The sequence below is a fragment of the Puma concolor genome, chromosome B3 (genome assembly GCF_028749965.1).
Source record: "Puma concolor isolate L17-30 chromosome B3, mPumCon1.1.hap2, whole genome shotgun sequence".
Classification (NCBI taxonomy): Eukaryota; Metazoa; Chordata; class Mammalia; order Carnivora; family Felidae; genus Puma; species Puma concolor.
The window spans coordinates 103,761,392-103,778,689 of NC_141672.1; the positions used below are offsets into that span (position 1 = coordinate 103,761,392).

The 17,298-nt window shown below is 42.8% G+C and overlaps 1 protein-coding gene and 1 pseudogene across 2 annotated transcripts in view; one reads left to right on the plus strand and one right to left on the minus strand.

Annotated features, from left to right (window-relative positions):
- MYO1E (myosin IE) overlaps window positions 1–17,298 on the minus strand; it is a 228,889-nt gene that overhangs the window by 202,916 nt on the left and 8,675 nt on the right. Inside the window, exon 1 of one of the 2 annotated variants that reach the window (XM_086710816.1) lies at window positions 9,602–10,161. The exons of the other annotated variant lie outside the window; for it this stretch is intronic. Within the exon in view, the coding sequence (XP_086566942.1) occupies window positions 9,602–9,604 (3 nt within the window). The 5' untranslated portion in view covers window positions 9,605–10,161. Of the gene's footprint in view, window positions 1–9,601; window positions 10,162–17,298 lie in introns of those variants that run through there. 2 annotated transcript variants of the gene reach the window in all.
- On the plus strand, window positions 13,411–14,747 carry LOC147580248 (large ribosomal subunit protein eL31 pseudogene; annotated as a pseudogene).

Here is a 17,298-nt window from a genome sequence, read left to right on the forward strand (position 1 = left end):
AGACAAACAAGTATTTTTGTGTGTGTGAAGAAAGGCTTTGTCCACATCGTGGCTCAGGGTTGGCTGGAAAGGCAGAATCAGGCAGTGAGCAGTACTGTCCCCACCTGTTCCCAACAGGATTATTCCACCCTCATGTCCAACAGGCCATCCAGCCCAGTCTGGTTTGGCAGGATTCACTGCACTCTCAGTTTGGACTTATTTGTAAAACACTTGGTACTTTCACAAAGCTCCCTTTAACAGATAGAAAATTACTTTTCTTCTGGTTGTTAGTTTCTGCTTTTCCTTTTTTCTCCAACAAAAAACCATCAATTTTGAAGATCATCCTGAGTGCCCACAATGCAAAAGAACTGCCATTCCATTTCCTTTGGGAATTGCTTTGGGAAAACAGCAGTGGATGTATAATAGACATGGGGGCTTCTGTCAAACACAGAGGTTCAGAGGGTCAGCCAGGGAAAAACGGAAGCTGCCACTGAATCTGTTCCTGCCTCAGGGTATCCACCCAATTACCGCAAGCTGAAAGAAAAGGTTGAGGCTGGGGACCCGTAGCTCGGCCCTCGGGGAGTCCGCTCCCACACTGACTCTGGGCTTTGGCCACGCGACTTGCTTTGGCCAGGGGGACAAGAACAAGCATGATGCAAGCAGAGGTTTAACAAAATGTGTGTGCTGGGCTTGCTTTCTCTTTCGCTGTTCTTGGGAACCCTGTGACCGCTGCTATGTAAATAAGCCAGGACTAGCCTGTTGTGACAAGAGATATACGGCAAAGTCATCTCCACTGCCCCAACTGAAATTGTGCCAGCTATCTGACATGGGAGTGAGGACATCCCAGATCATCTATTCCTAGCCAAGCCACCAGCTGACCACAGGGATCTGAGGAGCCAGTCCACCCAGCCCACAACTGCCCAGCCAATTCACAAAATCATGAGAAATAATAAACGTTTATTACTTAAACCACCAAGTCTGGGGTGGTTTATTATACTAAAAGCCAGTAGACACAATAGGGCAAGAAAAGGTGACTAATACACTGAACATCCTGGGATGCAATCCCTAATGACTCTTTTACATAACACTCAATGAGACTTACTAATGATTTGATTGTATGTCAACTGTCATCAGAATAATCAGGCAAAGATCCACAACTGACCATACACCTTAATATTCATCTCAACACAACATTTGCTATAACACTTGGAATGAAATCGTATGGGCTTCAGAGGTTTATGAACTTCCTAAGATTATATGAAGAATTGTCTGTTTATGTGTTTTTTCTTCTTAATTGGAAAAAGATGTTAAAAGTATGGAGAATAAAATAAATATGTATGTACACACACTGGCCAGAATTAATGATACTATTTTATTATATTTGCTTTGGATTTTCTAATCTATAAAGTAAATGAAACACTACCAAGTGTTAAAATTAGTCAACTGACCCCAGTCTTCTCCCTTTTCTCCATGCCTCTTATTTATTTATTTTTTTAAGTGATCTCTAAGCCAAAGGTGAGGCTCAAACTCACAACCTTGGGATCAAGAGTCGGACGCTCCACCAACTGACCCAGCCAGGCCTGCCCCTCCTTCCCTAAAGAGCAGATTGAATTTGGTATCTTTCCAGTCCACTGATTTGTATTTTTAAAAGAATATATGCATAAATATATATGTATGAATACATATCCCCAAATAATATACTGTGTGTAGTTTTTTTTTTTTTTAATTTTTCTTAGTGTTTATGATATGTATCTTTCTACAACTTGCTTCTTCACCAAACACTACTTTTGTGAGATCTATCCATACTGATACTTGGTTACCAATAAGTTGCGTGTATTTATGCATTTCTCTACTAACAGACATTTAGATTGTTCTGGTTCGTTTTTGTTTTTACTATTACAAACACTGTTGGGACACAGGTCGATAGATTCCAACATATTTTCAGAGGACCTCAGGATACCCCCCAAATAATAGGAGTCTCTGTTTGACAAGCTGATTGGGGTAAGTTGAATTGTTATGATTTTGTAGACATATTTCTGTATTCAAGCGTTCCCAAGTCTTGAGGAAGCCATCTTTATTCATACTCTAAAATAGCTTAATAGATGCTTCTACATTTAAATTCAAAATTTTCTATAACAAAGGTCTGCATCTACTTGGGGCACTAAAAGCAACCTTATTTTTGTTGTTGTTGCTGAAAATTCCTACAATCAGACAATGACAATGTCTACATCATTCTGTTACCAAAAAATACTATGCTAAGTTGCTGTCGACATCAAATGCTGGTCACGCCGATTAAATTACTAAGCCACTAGTGATGTGGTCCTAATTTTTTATTTGTTTTCTTTCATGTAGGAGGACTAATGGGCTAGGTTTCTTGTGGTAATCTTGTTTCCCATATTTTCTACTTTTTTAACCTAATTGAGATCAGAGCATTTTCTAGCATGACTTTTATTTTACCCTTATTCCCAGTGTGATATCACCCAGTACCCAAACTTTATGATACGCAAAGTCCCCAAAACAAGGAAATTAAAGCCAAGATCCTTACTACCCATGAAAGACAATGTTGTTAGGTCTAAATTATCCCACCCTGGCACTATTGAGTAAAATTAACTAAAACAGATTATTTTTTAATCAACCTTGTCTTCCTTCAAAAGTAGGTGAAATGATTAAGCGATATATGGATGCTTGGATTCAGAAACTTCAAATTAGAAATCATGTATTCAATTGCTTGTGAAAGAGCATAAAGTTAAAAGACCTGCTTCCTTACACACAAGTTGTAGGCCCCCTGAACAGTTCACTTTCCCTTGTTACACTTTGGTTTCTTACCTATAAAATGGCAACAAAAACCATCATTGGTGCAGGAAGAAGTGAATTCACCTATACGAAAGCTGTTTGTTACCATTCCTCCATTAGACATGAGCTCCTCCCAGAGGCAGTGCTTAATTTATCTTTGATTTCCCAATGGTTGCCGCCATATTTGGTAAGGATTCCTACCTAGTAATAAGCATGCATGCTATAACGTCTTTCGTAACTGCTGTTGTCTTTTCCACTTTAGGGTTCAAAGCTCCCCACTTCCAACTACCTGCGTTCTCTGATAAGACCATTCATACTTGTCAAGTTACAGTCAGAAGCCTGAGCACCCACTGGTGTTACACATTTGAGTGCCAATGCCATAAACCAGGGAGAACACCCATAGCAGGACTTAGGAGTTTGGAGTATCCCCCAAGCCTGCCTGTGTTGCTTCACATTCTGCACTAGAGAGGGGTCTACATGTCTCAAAAGCAACAGGAAGTTGAGCAGCTCATTAATCACAGGGAGGGTCTCCCTGGTACATAGCTCTAGAGGCAAAGTCTCTGCACAGTTATGACAGGCTGGGTAAACAGGTTACATGGAATTACTATACCACCAAAATGTGATAAATATGCTTACCAGGAAAAGGTTTTATAAAATAGGTGGAAAAATACAAGAGCCCAAATTGTACATTTAGCCCATAATTACAACTACATAAAAAGGGTGTGCATTTGGACAGATTAGAAGGGAACCCAAAAGCATGAAAATAATTACTATTAGGGTAGTGACATTACAGGTGAATCCTCCAAATTTATTTCAAAAATTGAAACAGTAATAAATCAAAAATAAATGACCTTCCACCTCCAAGTGGGCTTTTCTGAAGGAAAGAAAGAAAACTACCCGGTCATGTCTGGACTCTAAGGAAACAGACCCTAATCCAACACTATGGTTTGGTGGGAAAAGCCTTATTAGATTGGGATCAGAAAATGAATCCTGGCACCAGTTCAGTCAAATCCTACTTCTGAGGCTTCAGAAGTCAACCCATCTACACTTTTCTGTGAAATCCAGCAAAAGGATTTAGGATAGAATTCTTTAAGATTTTTTTTTTTTTTTTTAAGTAACCTCTACACCCAACATGGGGCTTGAACTCATAACCTGGAGATCAAGAGTCATGTGTTCCAGGGTGCCAGCCAGGTGCCCCTAGGATAGAATTTTTAAATCTCTTCTGGGCATTCTACAATGTAGTATGTTTTACTTTCTACAACGTAGCGTATCACTATAAATCCCATGAATGAACTTTTAACAAACACATCAGAACTCAACGTTTTTTTTTTTTTTTTTATTTACTTTTGGGACAGAGAGAGACAGAGCATGAACGGGGGAGGGGCAGAGAGAGAGGGAGACACAGAATCGGAAACAGGCTCCAGGCTCTGAGCCATCAGCCCAGAGCCCGACGCGGGGCTCGAACTCACGGACCGTGAGATCACGACCTGGCTGAAGTCGGACGCTTAACCGACTGCGCCACCCAGGCGCCCCGAACACATCAGAACTCAAAACAGGGGAGAGACCATGGCCCCCTTCAGAGCAGTTTCTTGTATTTATTCCTGGAAAAAGCCACCTCCTCTTTGTCCTCCAAAGCCTATCGTATGATATTTCACATCTTCAGAAGGGCCAATTTCTTCTTTGGGGCAGAATGTAACTTCTGGAAACAGCGGAGAGGGACTTGGTATGAGTAAGATGGGCGATCAAGCTGAACACTAAAGTTTTAGGTCAAAAAAGAAGTAAAAAAAAACAAACAGATTTTCTTATATGGCCACTCAGAGGTGCTTCGTACTTCAATGACATTGTTCCCTGGTGGCAACTCAGAAGGGCGGGCTGACTTCCCTGGGACGTACAGTGCAAAGTTCCAGGGCTGCTCAAAGCCAATCCCTCGATTTTAGGGAGCACTCTTACAGTTCTACTTTGCTCAAGTGTGGCTGTCATAAAGATAGGTTAAAAAAATACCTTGCTACGATGCCCAAAAACCTTTTGTCTCTGCCAAAATAAACTGTGAAGCTGAAATTCAAGACACAATTTGTTTACCATTATTACAGAATGTGCTTGTAAGGCCAAGATGTTTATTTTTAGTACCTTTGGCATTTAACCTTTAACCTCTTATTGCTCTGTAAATATTAAGTCCCAGCAAGGTAAAAAAAATAATAAAATAAAAATATTAAAACCTCACCATTTTAATAACATATTGATGAAAACACAATTGCTGTATCTTTGTGAAAAAAATAGTAGATGACTCAGGCTTGGAAAATCATGACTGTACATAATTTCTATATATTCCATAATGAAGCTCATAATACTTTGCATTGGTATACAGGTTTCAAACTATTTCTGCTTTTTGAACCCAATGAAAATAGCTGTCACAAGTTCTGACCAAGTAATGAGACCCAATCGTTTCTCATTAGGAAATGCAAAGTATTACATGTTCTCTCTTTCATTTAGTCTCACATGAGCTCGTGACATTAACACTGAGTACAGGAGCAAAAAGTCATATCCCAAGTCAATATTTACCAAAATGCTCATTATCTAGGCCCTAAGGTAACTCCTGAGACAGACCTCAAATCCAGGAGACTCAACTAGAAGAGTAATAAAAGAGGTCTAGGCATGCAATAAAGGGGTTGTGGGGGGTGGGGATTTTCCCCAGAAGAGGCGGGGGTGGGGTGGGGTGGGGGGGTGGAGAGGCAGGTGTGATGGGTTAAGAAAGAGAAGTTCAGTTCACAGCCTCACCACTCATACAACTTACACATCTACACTGGTGTTTAGATTGCTCCAAATTTGGATGCAGATTTTCCTTGTTAATAGCATGGTGATTCCATAGGCTGAAAATACCAGGGAACTCCCTCTCTTAAAGGAAACCCAGTGGGAAGGTGTGGATGTATCAGTGAAACACCATTACTGGTATATGGTTAAAGTTGAGACATTCCTGCTGGTGAGCGAATGGAAGAAAGCATGTGGTTCTCAGGGACACCACTTTGAGATTTACAATAGAGTGGCTACAAACAGCTGACCTGCAGGTGTTTGGCCTTGCAGCAATGATCAGAACACTTTTAAGACTTAACCGGTCTGGCAAAAAAATTTGGATTTCCAGCTTCCCTTGAAATATGTAATAGGATCAATGTAACCATGGTAATGTGGTAGTTGTCACGAACCATGGCCTAAGGTCAAGTAACGGTGCTTCTTTAGAGGGGTATATTTACTCTCTAGAGGACAGCCTCACCCCATGAAAAATTGTATGCATCCTGGCCTTTGCAGACATTGGAGTTTGCAACCACGGACAAAGCTGAAATCCCCCACAGGAGTGTGAAGGAGGCGACTTTCACTCCTTCTGCTACTGTCTGCTTCCTCCACTTCTCCATCCCTTTCTATCTGCTGCTCCACAGGCTTCTCTTTGTGCCCTGGGCCAACCAAACTTTTCCCATGAGGCTGGCCAACCCAAGCTGGCCCCTAGATAATGTCCTGAATTCCATATCCTTCCCTAACCCCTCTGCCTCCATCAAAACTTTTCTGTGCTTCAACCCATTTTTGTTTCGTTTTGGCTTTGTACTATGTCGTTTTGGCCAGGAAACTATTAGCAATCTGATAAACTAATCAGTGGGAGTGGACTAGGTTACCTTCCCAGAAAACATACTTGAAATGGATTCCAGACTTTCTAAATACGTGCCATGCCTTCACCCAAAGGAACTTACCTACCTCGTAGTCAGCTGTCTGACAGATTTCTAAGTACATAAGTCTATTCCTGTGTATTTTTTATAAATAACATCTGTATTTACTCACAAATAATATGCAAGTGAGGGAAAGGGGCATATCCTGACCATCGTCTGAGGTGATGGCCAATTCAGATTTACTCAAATAGTTCAGTATATTTAAGTCAGAGAAGCCCTATGAATAATAATTTCTGCACCTGACATATATAGATAGCAGAGCTACAGACATGAGTTCCGGTCCATTGGACAGTCCAAGCTGTCATGCCCACTAAAACAGAACTCCCTTTGTAGACGATAAAGCCAAATTCGACAAGGGAAATCTTAGTAGGCTATGATTATTAACCAAAGTCAAAGGAGATTGTGGGTCCGTCCTAACCAAGGTGCACTAAATTATAAAGACATGCAGAGATTTTTTTTTTTTTTCAGTTCGTCAAGTCTCCAAACATAGTTGTTGCTCCTCCAAAGATGGAGAAAAGTGTCCCAAAGTGAGCTTTCAGGAAAAAGATATGAGGTGAACTCTACACTGGACATTGCGCTCATGAATCAGAAAATGACAATCTTCCTCATGAGTCACAACTGAATGAGTCTTGGCAGGGCCTTAGGGACAGGTTGAGAGTCTTCCTCGTGTGCTACCAGACTTCCTAAGAGGTCACACACACAAACAGGCAAACACACAACAATACAGGAGCTCTCCCTACAGCCCAGCCAAGGGCCCCACAGATTCTCTTCTCCATGCTAACCCTCAGCCACACCCACTGAAGGCAATACCCCTTCTCTTCCTGTTCTAAGCAGCTGAAGGATGCAGCTGGGCAGACCCACACAGATGTGAATGAAACACAAAATGAAGCCTCATTTGGCTTGAAAGGGTCGTATATCAACAGTAAACATTCTAACTGAGGTTGCCGAAGACGACTCAGGATGGGGGATGCTCTAAGACAACTTCACCTAGCTAATGAACAATTTCTCAAGCCAGTGAAGAAATGATTCATTTAATTTTGGCCACGTTACTCTACCTCTAGTAGACGGAGCGATGGCGCATGTCCTGTTTCGGGGCAGCAGCTGCTTTAACTTTTTTCTGATGCACTGATAGCCGCCCGGCTGGCCACAACACCGCCATCTGTGCTGCTGGCGGGGAACCCATCAATAGGTAAGTCACACCCTGTCCTCCCACAGACATACTACGCAACTCTGGAAACAATTCTCTTCCTTAGAACATGCCTCCTCCGCATCCATTCGATCAACCATCTACTTCAAAAGCAATGTGGCCGAACTGAGCACGTTATTTCCGAGGTCTCCAGAACGGGCATCAGAGACTACTTTTGCAGTGTGTCCGGCATGAAAAATGAATTCACTGAGGCAAAGTTAACTTTCTCAAGGTAGCGCTCAAGTATTTGAATTCAGTAAGTTTCTTTAAGCTCTTGACATAAACATATTGATTTTGTTTTGTTTTTAGAAATATTGAACCATGGAAAATAATTATAGCAGTTCTAAAGTACTAGGACTATCACATTGCTGAAATTCAAGTGGCCGATTAGGTAGTGGCCCAATTAGGTAGCTCATCCACCCACCACACATCAGTGTAAGTAAATGGTTCTCTCACAGGGGCTCCAAAAATAACGTGGAGCAGACTGACTCCTTAAACCCTGAAACTTAAAGAGGAAATTTATTTACAGATCAAGTGTCCTCTTAGGGAGGGGCAGAGGTGACACAACTCTGGACTACGTAAAAAGAAAAAGCTTCTGTCAAAGATGCCCTTTTAAAGACTGTTTTGTTTTTAAGCATTCTTTTGAATAAACACAGCACTCACTGGGTCTTAGAGTTGCTTTTGAGTTTTGTATACAGGTTCGCATGGGCCTTGGCTACATTTCTCAGGCTGGTCTTGCGGGATAGATTTTTAAATCAGCGCTGTACCAATTACCATTTTGACTTAGCTCCCCATTCACAGTCATTAAAACTTAACAAAACAAACCAGAAGAGGATCAGGTCATCCACCCAGGCAGGGTTCTTTGAAAAGAAGCAAGTGTGGAAACTATGAAGCCTCGTAGTAGCACTTTTTTTTTTTCTTTCTTTCTCGGATGGACTGTCAATCTCTTCAAAATCGAGTCCTTGCCTTTGTGCTTTGGATAGAAACGAACAGCATACCCAAACCCAGGGGGATGCGGCTCAGGTTAATGGGGCGGAGTGGGTTGCTGGGGGGCGGGTAGGGGGAAAGTCAGAGCCGAGTGAGAAAAAGTCGGCCACTTCCCTGTATTCCCAAAGTGCCAACGGAAAAAGAACAAAACACTCGACTTCCTCCCGTGCGACCCGTTCGCGGTACACCCGAAAAGCGCCAGTCACCTCGCCCTCGGGGAGGGGGTGGGGGGTGGGGGTGTTTACTCGGCCTCGCGGGCGCGGAGACCCAACCAGCCGCGAGGCTGCCGGCTGCGCCCGGTCACTTTCGCTCTCAGCCGCCCGCCCAGCGCCAGGTGCTCACCCTACCTGGCGCCCCCGCCCGCCTTTGTGCGGCCCGCGCCGCCCCCGCCGGCGTGTGGCTGCCAGGCGGGACAGCTGCTGGCGGCGCGGGGGGCGGAGAGGCGGCGAGGCGGGGAGGCGGCCGGCGCCCGTGCCCGCCGGCGGGGAGGGGGGCGCGGGGCGCGCGCAGGGGAGGGGGCGCGGCGAGCCGGCTCCTGCGCCTCGGTGCCGCGCTCCCCGCCGCCGCGGGCAGGACCGCGGGGCCACCGGCGCTGCCCCCACCGTCCCCGCGGAAAGAGAGGGGTCCCCTCCGAGGGCCGTGCCCCCGAGCGCAGAGCTGCCCCCACGCCGGCTTCCGACAGCTGGCAGCCATAGCAACCCGGCCACAAAAAGTTTCGCGGCGCCCAAAGCGGCTTGAAAGAAAGTTTTCCTTGGCCCCTCGCTCCCTCTCCCCCAGCCAGGGTTTACGGAAAGCAGCAGGCAATCAGAGCTCGCGACGTGCCGACTCCCGCGTCCACCTTCTCCACCCCTGGCCTCGGCTGCGCGCCCAAGGTGGGTGCCCCGCGCCGACGCTTCCTGCCGGTCCCAGGGTCAGGCGGTCCCGGGACGCCGTGCGGCCAACTCACCATGGTGACTCGCGCCGCGGTCGCGCCTCTGCCGGCGCCGGCTGCCGGGGAGCTGGGACTGGAACGCAGGCTCCTGGGAGAACTTCAAAAGTTGGTCCCCTTCGCCAAAAACGGGCTCTCGACACCCAAGCACTCACAGGAGCCAATGGGAACCCTGGGGGTACTCCATCCAGGCGGGATCGGCGGCGCTAGGTGAGGGCGAGAAGGAGGAGACTCAGCAGGCGGGGCGCATGCTGCAGAGGGCAGGGGTCCACTCGGACCAGGCGCTCGCGGCCCCCCCCCTCCTAGGTGAGCCCGATGCTCTCCGCGCGTCTGCCTGGCTGCCCAGCCTCGCTCCTCTTTCTTCGGCCACTAACTCTGTACTCCTCCGGCAGAGCCTCGGCTCGGGCTGGGCAATCTGTCCATAAATGGAGAATTCAGCTCAGGCCTGACCAATCAGGGTTTGTTTTCACAGCGTCACTCCTCAGGGAAACCGTGGTAGCCAACAAGCTTGGAGCTGCTGGAGTTTCCAAAGACCTCTGGATCCTGTAGTCCTCCACGCTAGCCTCCAAAGAGCGCTGCTGACCCGGCTCGCTCCGCAGTGCAAGACCTGAACTGTTGGGAACAAAACTCTCCTTGAAAGAGAGGTAAGCCTCTCATTTTTTTTTTTTTTTTTAAAAGCGTAAGTTACAGTAGGTGTGGCTTCCAAGCTGAAGTGGTATGATTTTCCCATAACTTTTTTTTTTTTTTAAGAAGGAAATATTTTATCAGCATCAAAGATCAGAGCCGTGGCTGCAACCCAAAGGAAATCCTTTTTCTTTCCAACGTCTGGATTGTGAGGAAAGTCAAAAATATCGTTTCCCCTACCCCTCCTTTTACCTGAATTTCCTTGGAAAACAAAGGAAGGCTTTTTTTTTCTTTCTTTTTTCTTTTTTTTTTCTTTTGGACTTTTGGGTGGTGGAGAAGTTGCACTGCAGTGAGCAGAGAGACGGGAGAAATAACTGGGAAGAAAGCACTCTCCAACCTCTGTGAACCCTGTCTGTTGAGAACAATTAGTAAAACCGTCACGGCGCACGTATATTATTTCAGAGTGTGGACTTTCAAGACTCGGGGTGGGCAGTGAGGCCGAGATTGGAGGTGGGGGGAGAATCCAGAAATAAAGGCAGGGGCTCTGGTTTTATTGTTTCTTAAGAGTTCAGCAAGTAAACTTGGTTACAACAGGATTATCCTGCCAGGAATCTGTGGTAGGTAAGATTTGAAAACTTCAGGGCCTGGAGAAAGTGTGAAGCATAATGATTTATTGTGATTTACTTATGAATTTTGGCGGTGGCCCTTCACATATGTATAGGATCCTAGAGTTGTATGGATGTTGAAAATGATCTTGTCTAGAACACGTAAACAAAATGTGGTATATTCACGCAATGGGATACTATTCAGCGTTTAAAAAGGAGGGAAGTGCTGACGTGTACCACAACATGGATGAACCTTGAAAACATATTAAGCGAAAGAAGCTAGGCACAAAGACCACATATCATATGATTCCATTTACATACAAGTAAATAATGGGGAAATCTATAGGGGAAAGCAAATTATTGATGGCCAGAGCCCAGGTGAAGGGTGGGGGGAGTAATTTATTAATGGGTATGCGTTTTCTTATTGGGCTGATGAAAATATTCTGGAATTAGATAGTAATTAGTTGTGATGGTTGCACAACTTTGTGAATATACTGAAAGCCACTAAATTGTATGTTTTAGAAGGATATGTAAATTGTATCTCCATTTGAAAAATGGAAAGAAAATCAAATTGACTAAATTCTTGTAGTAATCATCCACACAGTGAGACAATAGATATAATTGAATGCCTACTATAGGTCAACTGTGAGTACACTGCTTTCTGCCCTCACCAAGCTTACAATTTTAGAAGGAGGAAGACAGAAGATACTTATGGGAAAGGTATAAATGTAATGAGAAGTGGCAGTAGTTTTGTGCAAGGAACTGCCATATTTGGAGCTATGGTTTAGGGTAGAGAAGTCATATGGCAACAATCTATAGCATGAACTGGAAAGGAAACAGCAAGACATCTTCCACCAAATTCTCAGAGAAACAGATCCGATGTTTCAGGGGCATGACAGAATATGATCAGGTATTTTAGGAATTAATGAACAGAGGTTACCAAAGGGAATATTGGAGTTTATCAGTTATACAAGAAACACTACTTATGTTGGAAATGACACGTTGCCTAAGCCACCATTCCATCCACAGATTGACTTGGGCTTCACGGGATACAGACAAAGATGTAGTTGTTTTCCCCAAGGTTAAACCAGGGATACAATGAGACACTGAAAAATCTTTTAATAATTCATCAACAACTTATCGATCTTGGATTCATCTATAACTATCTTGACACTAATTGTTGATTATATTAACATTTGAGGTTGTTTTTTTTTAATACTTTTATTGTCCCTCATAACCTCTTTCCGGTTTCAAGTGTTAATTCCAATAGGTGCGACTCAAATGGAGATAAATGCTTGTGTTAATTTTGTAACTATATTTTGTAGTATAATTATTTTCCAGAATGAAGTATAAATATATGTATTAATTTTTATATCTAAGCAGTACTTAGATTATAAGATTTAGTGACACATAAAGCTGAATTTGAAGTCTGGCTTTGCCACCTAACTAGCTGTGAGATCTTGATTTCTCTGAGCTTTAGCTCCCTTATCTAGAAAATAGATTGATGTGAGTATGAAATGAAATATGTGTAAAGATGGCCAAGAAATATTGGTTCCTTTTCCCTGCCACCTATACCATGTGTTCTAGCTTAGGGATTCATATCTGGGTCCCTGGGTGCGATCACACAGATCGTGGCCCTCTGAATTGTAATGCCAAAATCATGGGGGCTTTTGCACGTGCCTTTTTTCTTCAGAGAGTTAATAGCTTTCATCCCAAATTCTCAAAGATGCCATAACTGCCAAACATAGAATATAGAGTATGAGCACGTGATAGGGAGACTATAATTTCACGAAGAATCCTTCAAGCCCTGCCCTGCCCCATACTCATCTCAAGAAGATACGTTGTCAGTTTGGGCTTGTCAGTCTTCTGCCCTGGTTTACCTGGGAGAGTCCTGGTTTATGCTTTGATCTCAGTGAAATTATTAATTGCACCCCTCTTGCATTCCCAAAACACCCTGATAGTTTGAATGATAGATTATGATGACCCTGAATCTGGGACCAAATCTCACCCCCCTCAAAAATCCTCACTTTATGAAGTTTTCCAGTTTTCTGGATTTACACATATTTTTAAGAGGGCTCACCAATATATTACCAGATAGTCATCGTTATTCGAGGTCATAGTAGCAATGAAATGGAAACAACTTTTAAAATTGTAAAACTCATTATAGACACATGATGGAGCTAGTCAGATGAGACTACACATCCATGGGCATGATTAAAAATGCAGTTTTATGTGGACTTGAATGAAAAGGAACAAAGAAAAAATCTCAGTGGAAAAAAAATCACTGCTTATTCATTTTGGAAAACAATAAGAAGATAATAGAAGGCAACGAAACTAGTTTCCATGTCAGAACCCTAACATCAAACTGTATTCGCAGCAATACAATTAAAGAAAAATTTGTTGATGGGAAAATTAGGCCAGAAATCTTTGACAAAGCACTAGTGAAACAGAGACTTGTGTCACATCAATGTGGAATGTTCTGGGCAATCACTGCTTCTACCGTCACAGACATTTATTAGGTTCAGTAGGTATCAGCTATGAGCTGAATGCTTACCGTATAATATCTAATCTTCCATACAACCCTATTAACTTCATTTGCAATTAAGAAACGAAGCTGAGCTTTGCAACCTGGGCCACAGACCAGCTCCCACAAAGAAGAGTGGCAAGAAAAAGAAGAGCCATGATGCCACCAACAAGGTAGTGACCAGAGAGGACGCCATCACCATTTACAAGTTCATCCATGGAAGTGTGCTCCTTGGGTACCCAAAGAGATCCAGAAATTTGCCATGAGGAAAGTGGGAACTTCAGATGTGTGCATAGATACCAGACTCAACAAAGCTGTCTGGGCTAAAAGAATAAGGAATGTCCCATACCATATCTGTATACAGTTGTCCAGAAAATGTAATGAGGATGAAGATTCACCAAACGAGTTCAGGTTACCTGGGTACCTGTCACCACTTCCAAAAATCTACAGGCAGGAGATTCTGGGTGTCCCTATCGGTTTTGGCTCAGGTCATGATCTCACGGTTCCTGGGTTCGAGCCCCGCATCAGTGACAGTGCAGAGCCTGCTTGGGATTTTCTCTCCCCCTGTCTCCCTGTCCTTTCCCTGCTCATTCTCTTTCTCTCTCCCTCTCTCTCTCTCTCTCTCTCTCTCTCTCAAAATACGTAAACAAACTTAAAAAAAAATCTACAGACAGTTGATATGGTTGAGAACTAACTTCTGATTCCAAATAAAGTTATAAAACTGCCAAAAAAAAAAAAAAGAAGAAACAAACTAAGCTGAGTTTGAAGTAACTTGCCCAAGCTATCACTCAGCTGTTATTCATCAAATCTGTATATTTGCCTGACTCTGAAGCCCCAACTCTTACCCTGTGAGCAGTAACTCCATAGTATGAATGTCCTACTACAAATTTCAGAAGTTTTCCCTGAGGCAGGCCCAATATGAGTCGGAACACCTTAATTAAAATCCTGGGAGCCTCTCCAAACCAGGGCAGGGCTCCTGGAAAAATTCTTGCTTTTTTATGCAGCCTAAAAATCACATTTGTATAAGAAAATTACATTTGTATGCAGAGTTTAACTCAACCTTAAACGTCTTTTTTCCTTAATATGTTAATATTCCTTCGTACAAAGGACATTGCAGAATTTCAACAGTTGGGTAACATAATGTGATGCTACGTGTGATTAACATTTAAAAAGTAGTGCAGGACACCTGGCTGGCTCAGTCGGAAAAACTTGTGATTCTTCATCTTGGAGTCATGAGTTCAAGCTCCAAGTTGGGTGTAGAGATTACTTAAATTAATAAAACTTTTTAAAAAAAGTTTTGTTATCACGTAACAATTATTTTACTGAAATAGAGGAATGATTTTTACCAAAATAAAGGAAGAGAAAATATTTAAACGTATGTTTAAATTAACAGCTTATTAAATGCATTTTTGTTGGGGCGACTGGGTGGCTCAGACAGTTAAGCGTCCGACTCTTGATTTTGGCTCTGGTCATGACCTCCTGAGCTGTCAACACAGAGCCTGCTTGGGATTCTCTCTCTCCCTCTCAAAATTAAACAAACAAACATTTTTTAAAATTATGCATTTTTGTTATTATATTTTCTCTGATTTAAGCCAATATTTTCTTTTTTTTCCTTTTTCCCAGTTTCAATTTGACTTTTACATTCAGAATATAAACCCTGACCTTCTTCCAGATTTAAAAATGATTCATTAGTGAGTAATACTAGTTATGATGTTCCATGATCTATCAAGGAGTGAGGTATTCCATAGAAGCGAGCTTTGCAGATAACCGAATCTCCTGGAACAGCTTTGTGTCCACACCCTGATGTTCCTGCTTCTTCCTCTTTCCTGTCATTTATACTGCCTTCTTGGGTTTTGTGTATTCTTGTCAGTCATCTTTAATCTTTGCTTGAACAAGGCAAGGCATGTATAAATAAATATACGTATTTTAGAAACTAAAACATAACAAATAACTGCATGAACCTTGCCTTTTTAAGGAACCAAAACTTTGTGTAACTTGAAGGAAATTTTTTCTATGGTAAACTGCATGCTTCATTGGCTTTTGAAAATATGCTGAATGTCAAGCAGCTTGTGCCTGAAGACTCAAGGTCATCACTATAAATACTAATCACACAGGGTTGTACCAAGCTGAGGTCCTTGGGGACGATTGAATGGAATGACTGTTTGTCACTAGTCTTCATGGCCCTGTATCGCTGTGCCTGTACAGTTCTTTCTTTTTCATTTTGTGTCTCTTGATTTTTTTTTTTTAAGTTTATATCCTCCATTGTCAGAGACAATCTGCTGTTCTAATGTAGTCTCTTTTAGTGACAAGAAGGTGAAAAAAAGCACATGGGTTGCTTCATGAGAAAGCTTTAAAAAAATTTTTTTAAATATATGGATATTAAAGTTTATTTATTTTGAGAGAGAGGGAGAAAGCACGTGCATGAGCAGGTAAGGGGCAGAAAGAGAATCCTAGTGCAGAGCCTGACACAGGGCTCGAACTCATGACCATGAGATCATGATCTGAGACGATATCTCACCTCATGAGAAAAAAATGTTTAAAGGCATACATCCCCAGGAGCCAGGGAAAACAGAACACAAATGAGGTGGGGCTGTGCAGCTGTCTGTCTTCTAGCTCTCCAGCTTCTGGATGTGGATGGGTGTTCTCTGTCTCGTCAAGCCTTTCCTACTTCAAGCAACTCCCTCCTCGTTGCTCCTCCTCCCATAATTTCAGCTTGCAAAATGTCCTCAGTTTGTCATCATCCTGACTCAGGCCCCCAGACGATCTTTCAGCCACCGTGCCCACAGCTAACTGGAAACTTTCCTCTTGGTCTCTTGGTTCAAGTTCCAGAGAGAGAAAGGGAGGAAGAGAAAGAGAGAGAATCTGACTCACACAGCTCAGCGTTTCAAACCATGCCACCCCGGCCGTAGGTCACTGGCAAGCCTATCCGAGGCTCTGCTTGGACCAGGTGTCTGTACAGCTGCATTCCAAGCAGATGTTGTCACAGGGGTGGTGCCCTAAAGCTACTGCCCCATCAAGGAAAGACAGAGAATGGGGACAGAGTCTCTGAGGAAGGGACATGGGAGGCACTTGAAATTTGGAGCACACAGTGGTTTGCCTGCTTCGTCTGTCTGCTGCCTTAATTTATACACAATTATCTTGGTGAGGCCATGAGGGTGGTTCCATTCACCTCTTCAACAGGACAAAATGAGTGGGTTTTGCAACAATCATCATTTCAACGCATCAGCATGCACCTCTAAATGTATTTATATATTTAAGATGTGACATATGTTCTGCCTTTATTATCATGCACTTATAAATGTGTGTTTATAGACATGACTATAAATATCTGTGTATACACATTGATGTGTGTGCATGTGTACTTAGGATGACATATTTTTCAAGATATTGGTAAAAAACACTTGGGGAATTTACTTTTTTTATTAATATATTTTTATATCTATTTTTTAGAGCGGTTTTGGGGTCACAGTACAATTGAGGGGAAGATACAGAGATTTCTATATACCTTCTGCTCCCACACCTGCATAGCCTCTCCCATTATCAATAGGGGGATTTACTTTGAATTGAGTGTTTCTTGGTGTTGGTGCCTTGCAGGCTGGCAGCATAGTTTCCAAACCACTACTGTTTTCACTCACCAGAAGAAACATTTGCTCAACACTGCTGTAGGCACTGGAGAAGTATAAGACAAATGCCCTGTCCCCAAAGGATTCACATTTTTCCATGTACATCAAAAACATATACAATAACACAAGGGCTTCCTACTTTCATATACAACATGTTTTTGAAAATACACACCAATGCTAGATGTATGAAATTCAAAAACAGATTTGTGCTTTTTAAGGAGAGGGCTCTATTTCCAGAGGGCTAAAATGTAGTGTAAAATCCCTAATCGTGCCTTGTCTCTTAGATCTCGTCTTAGGCTATAATTCCAGAATTTAGTAAATGTTCATTTTAAGTTTATT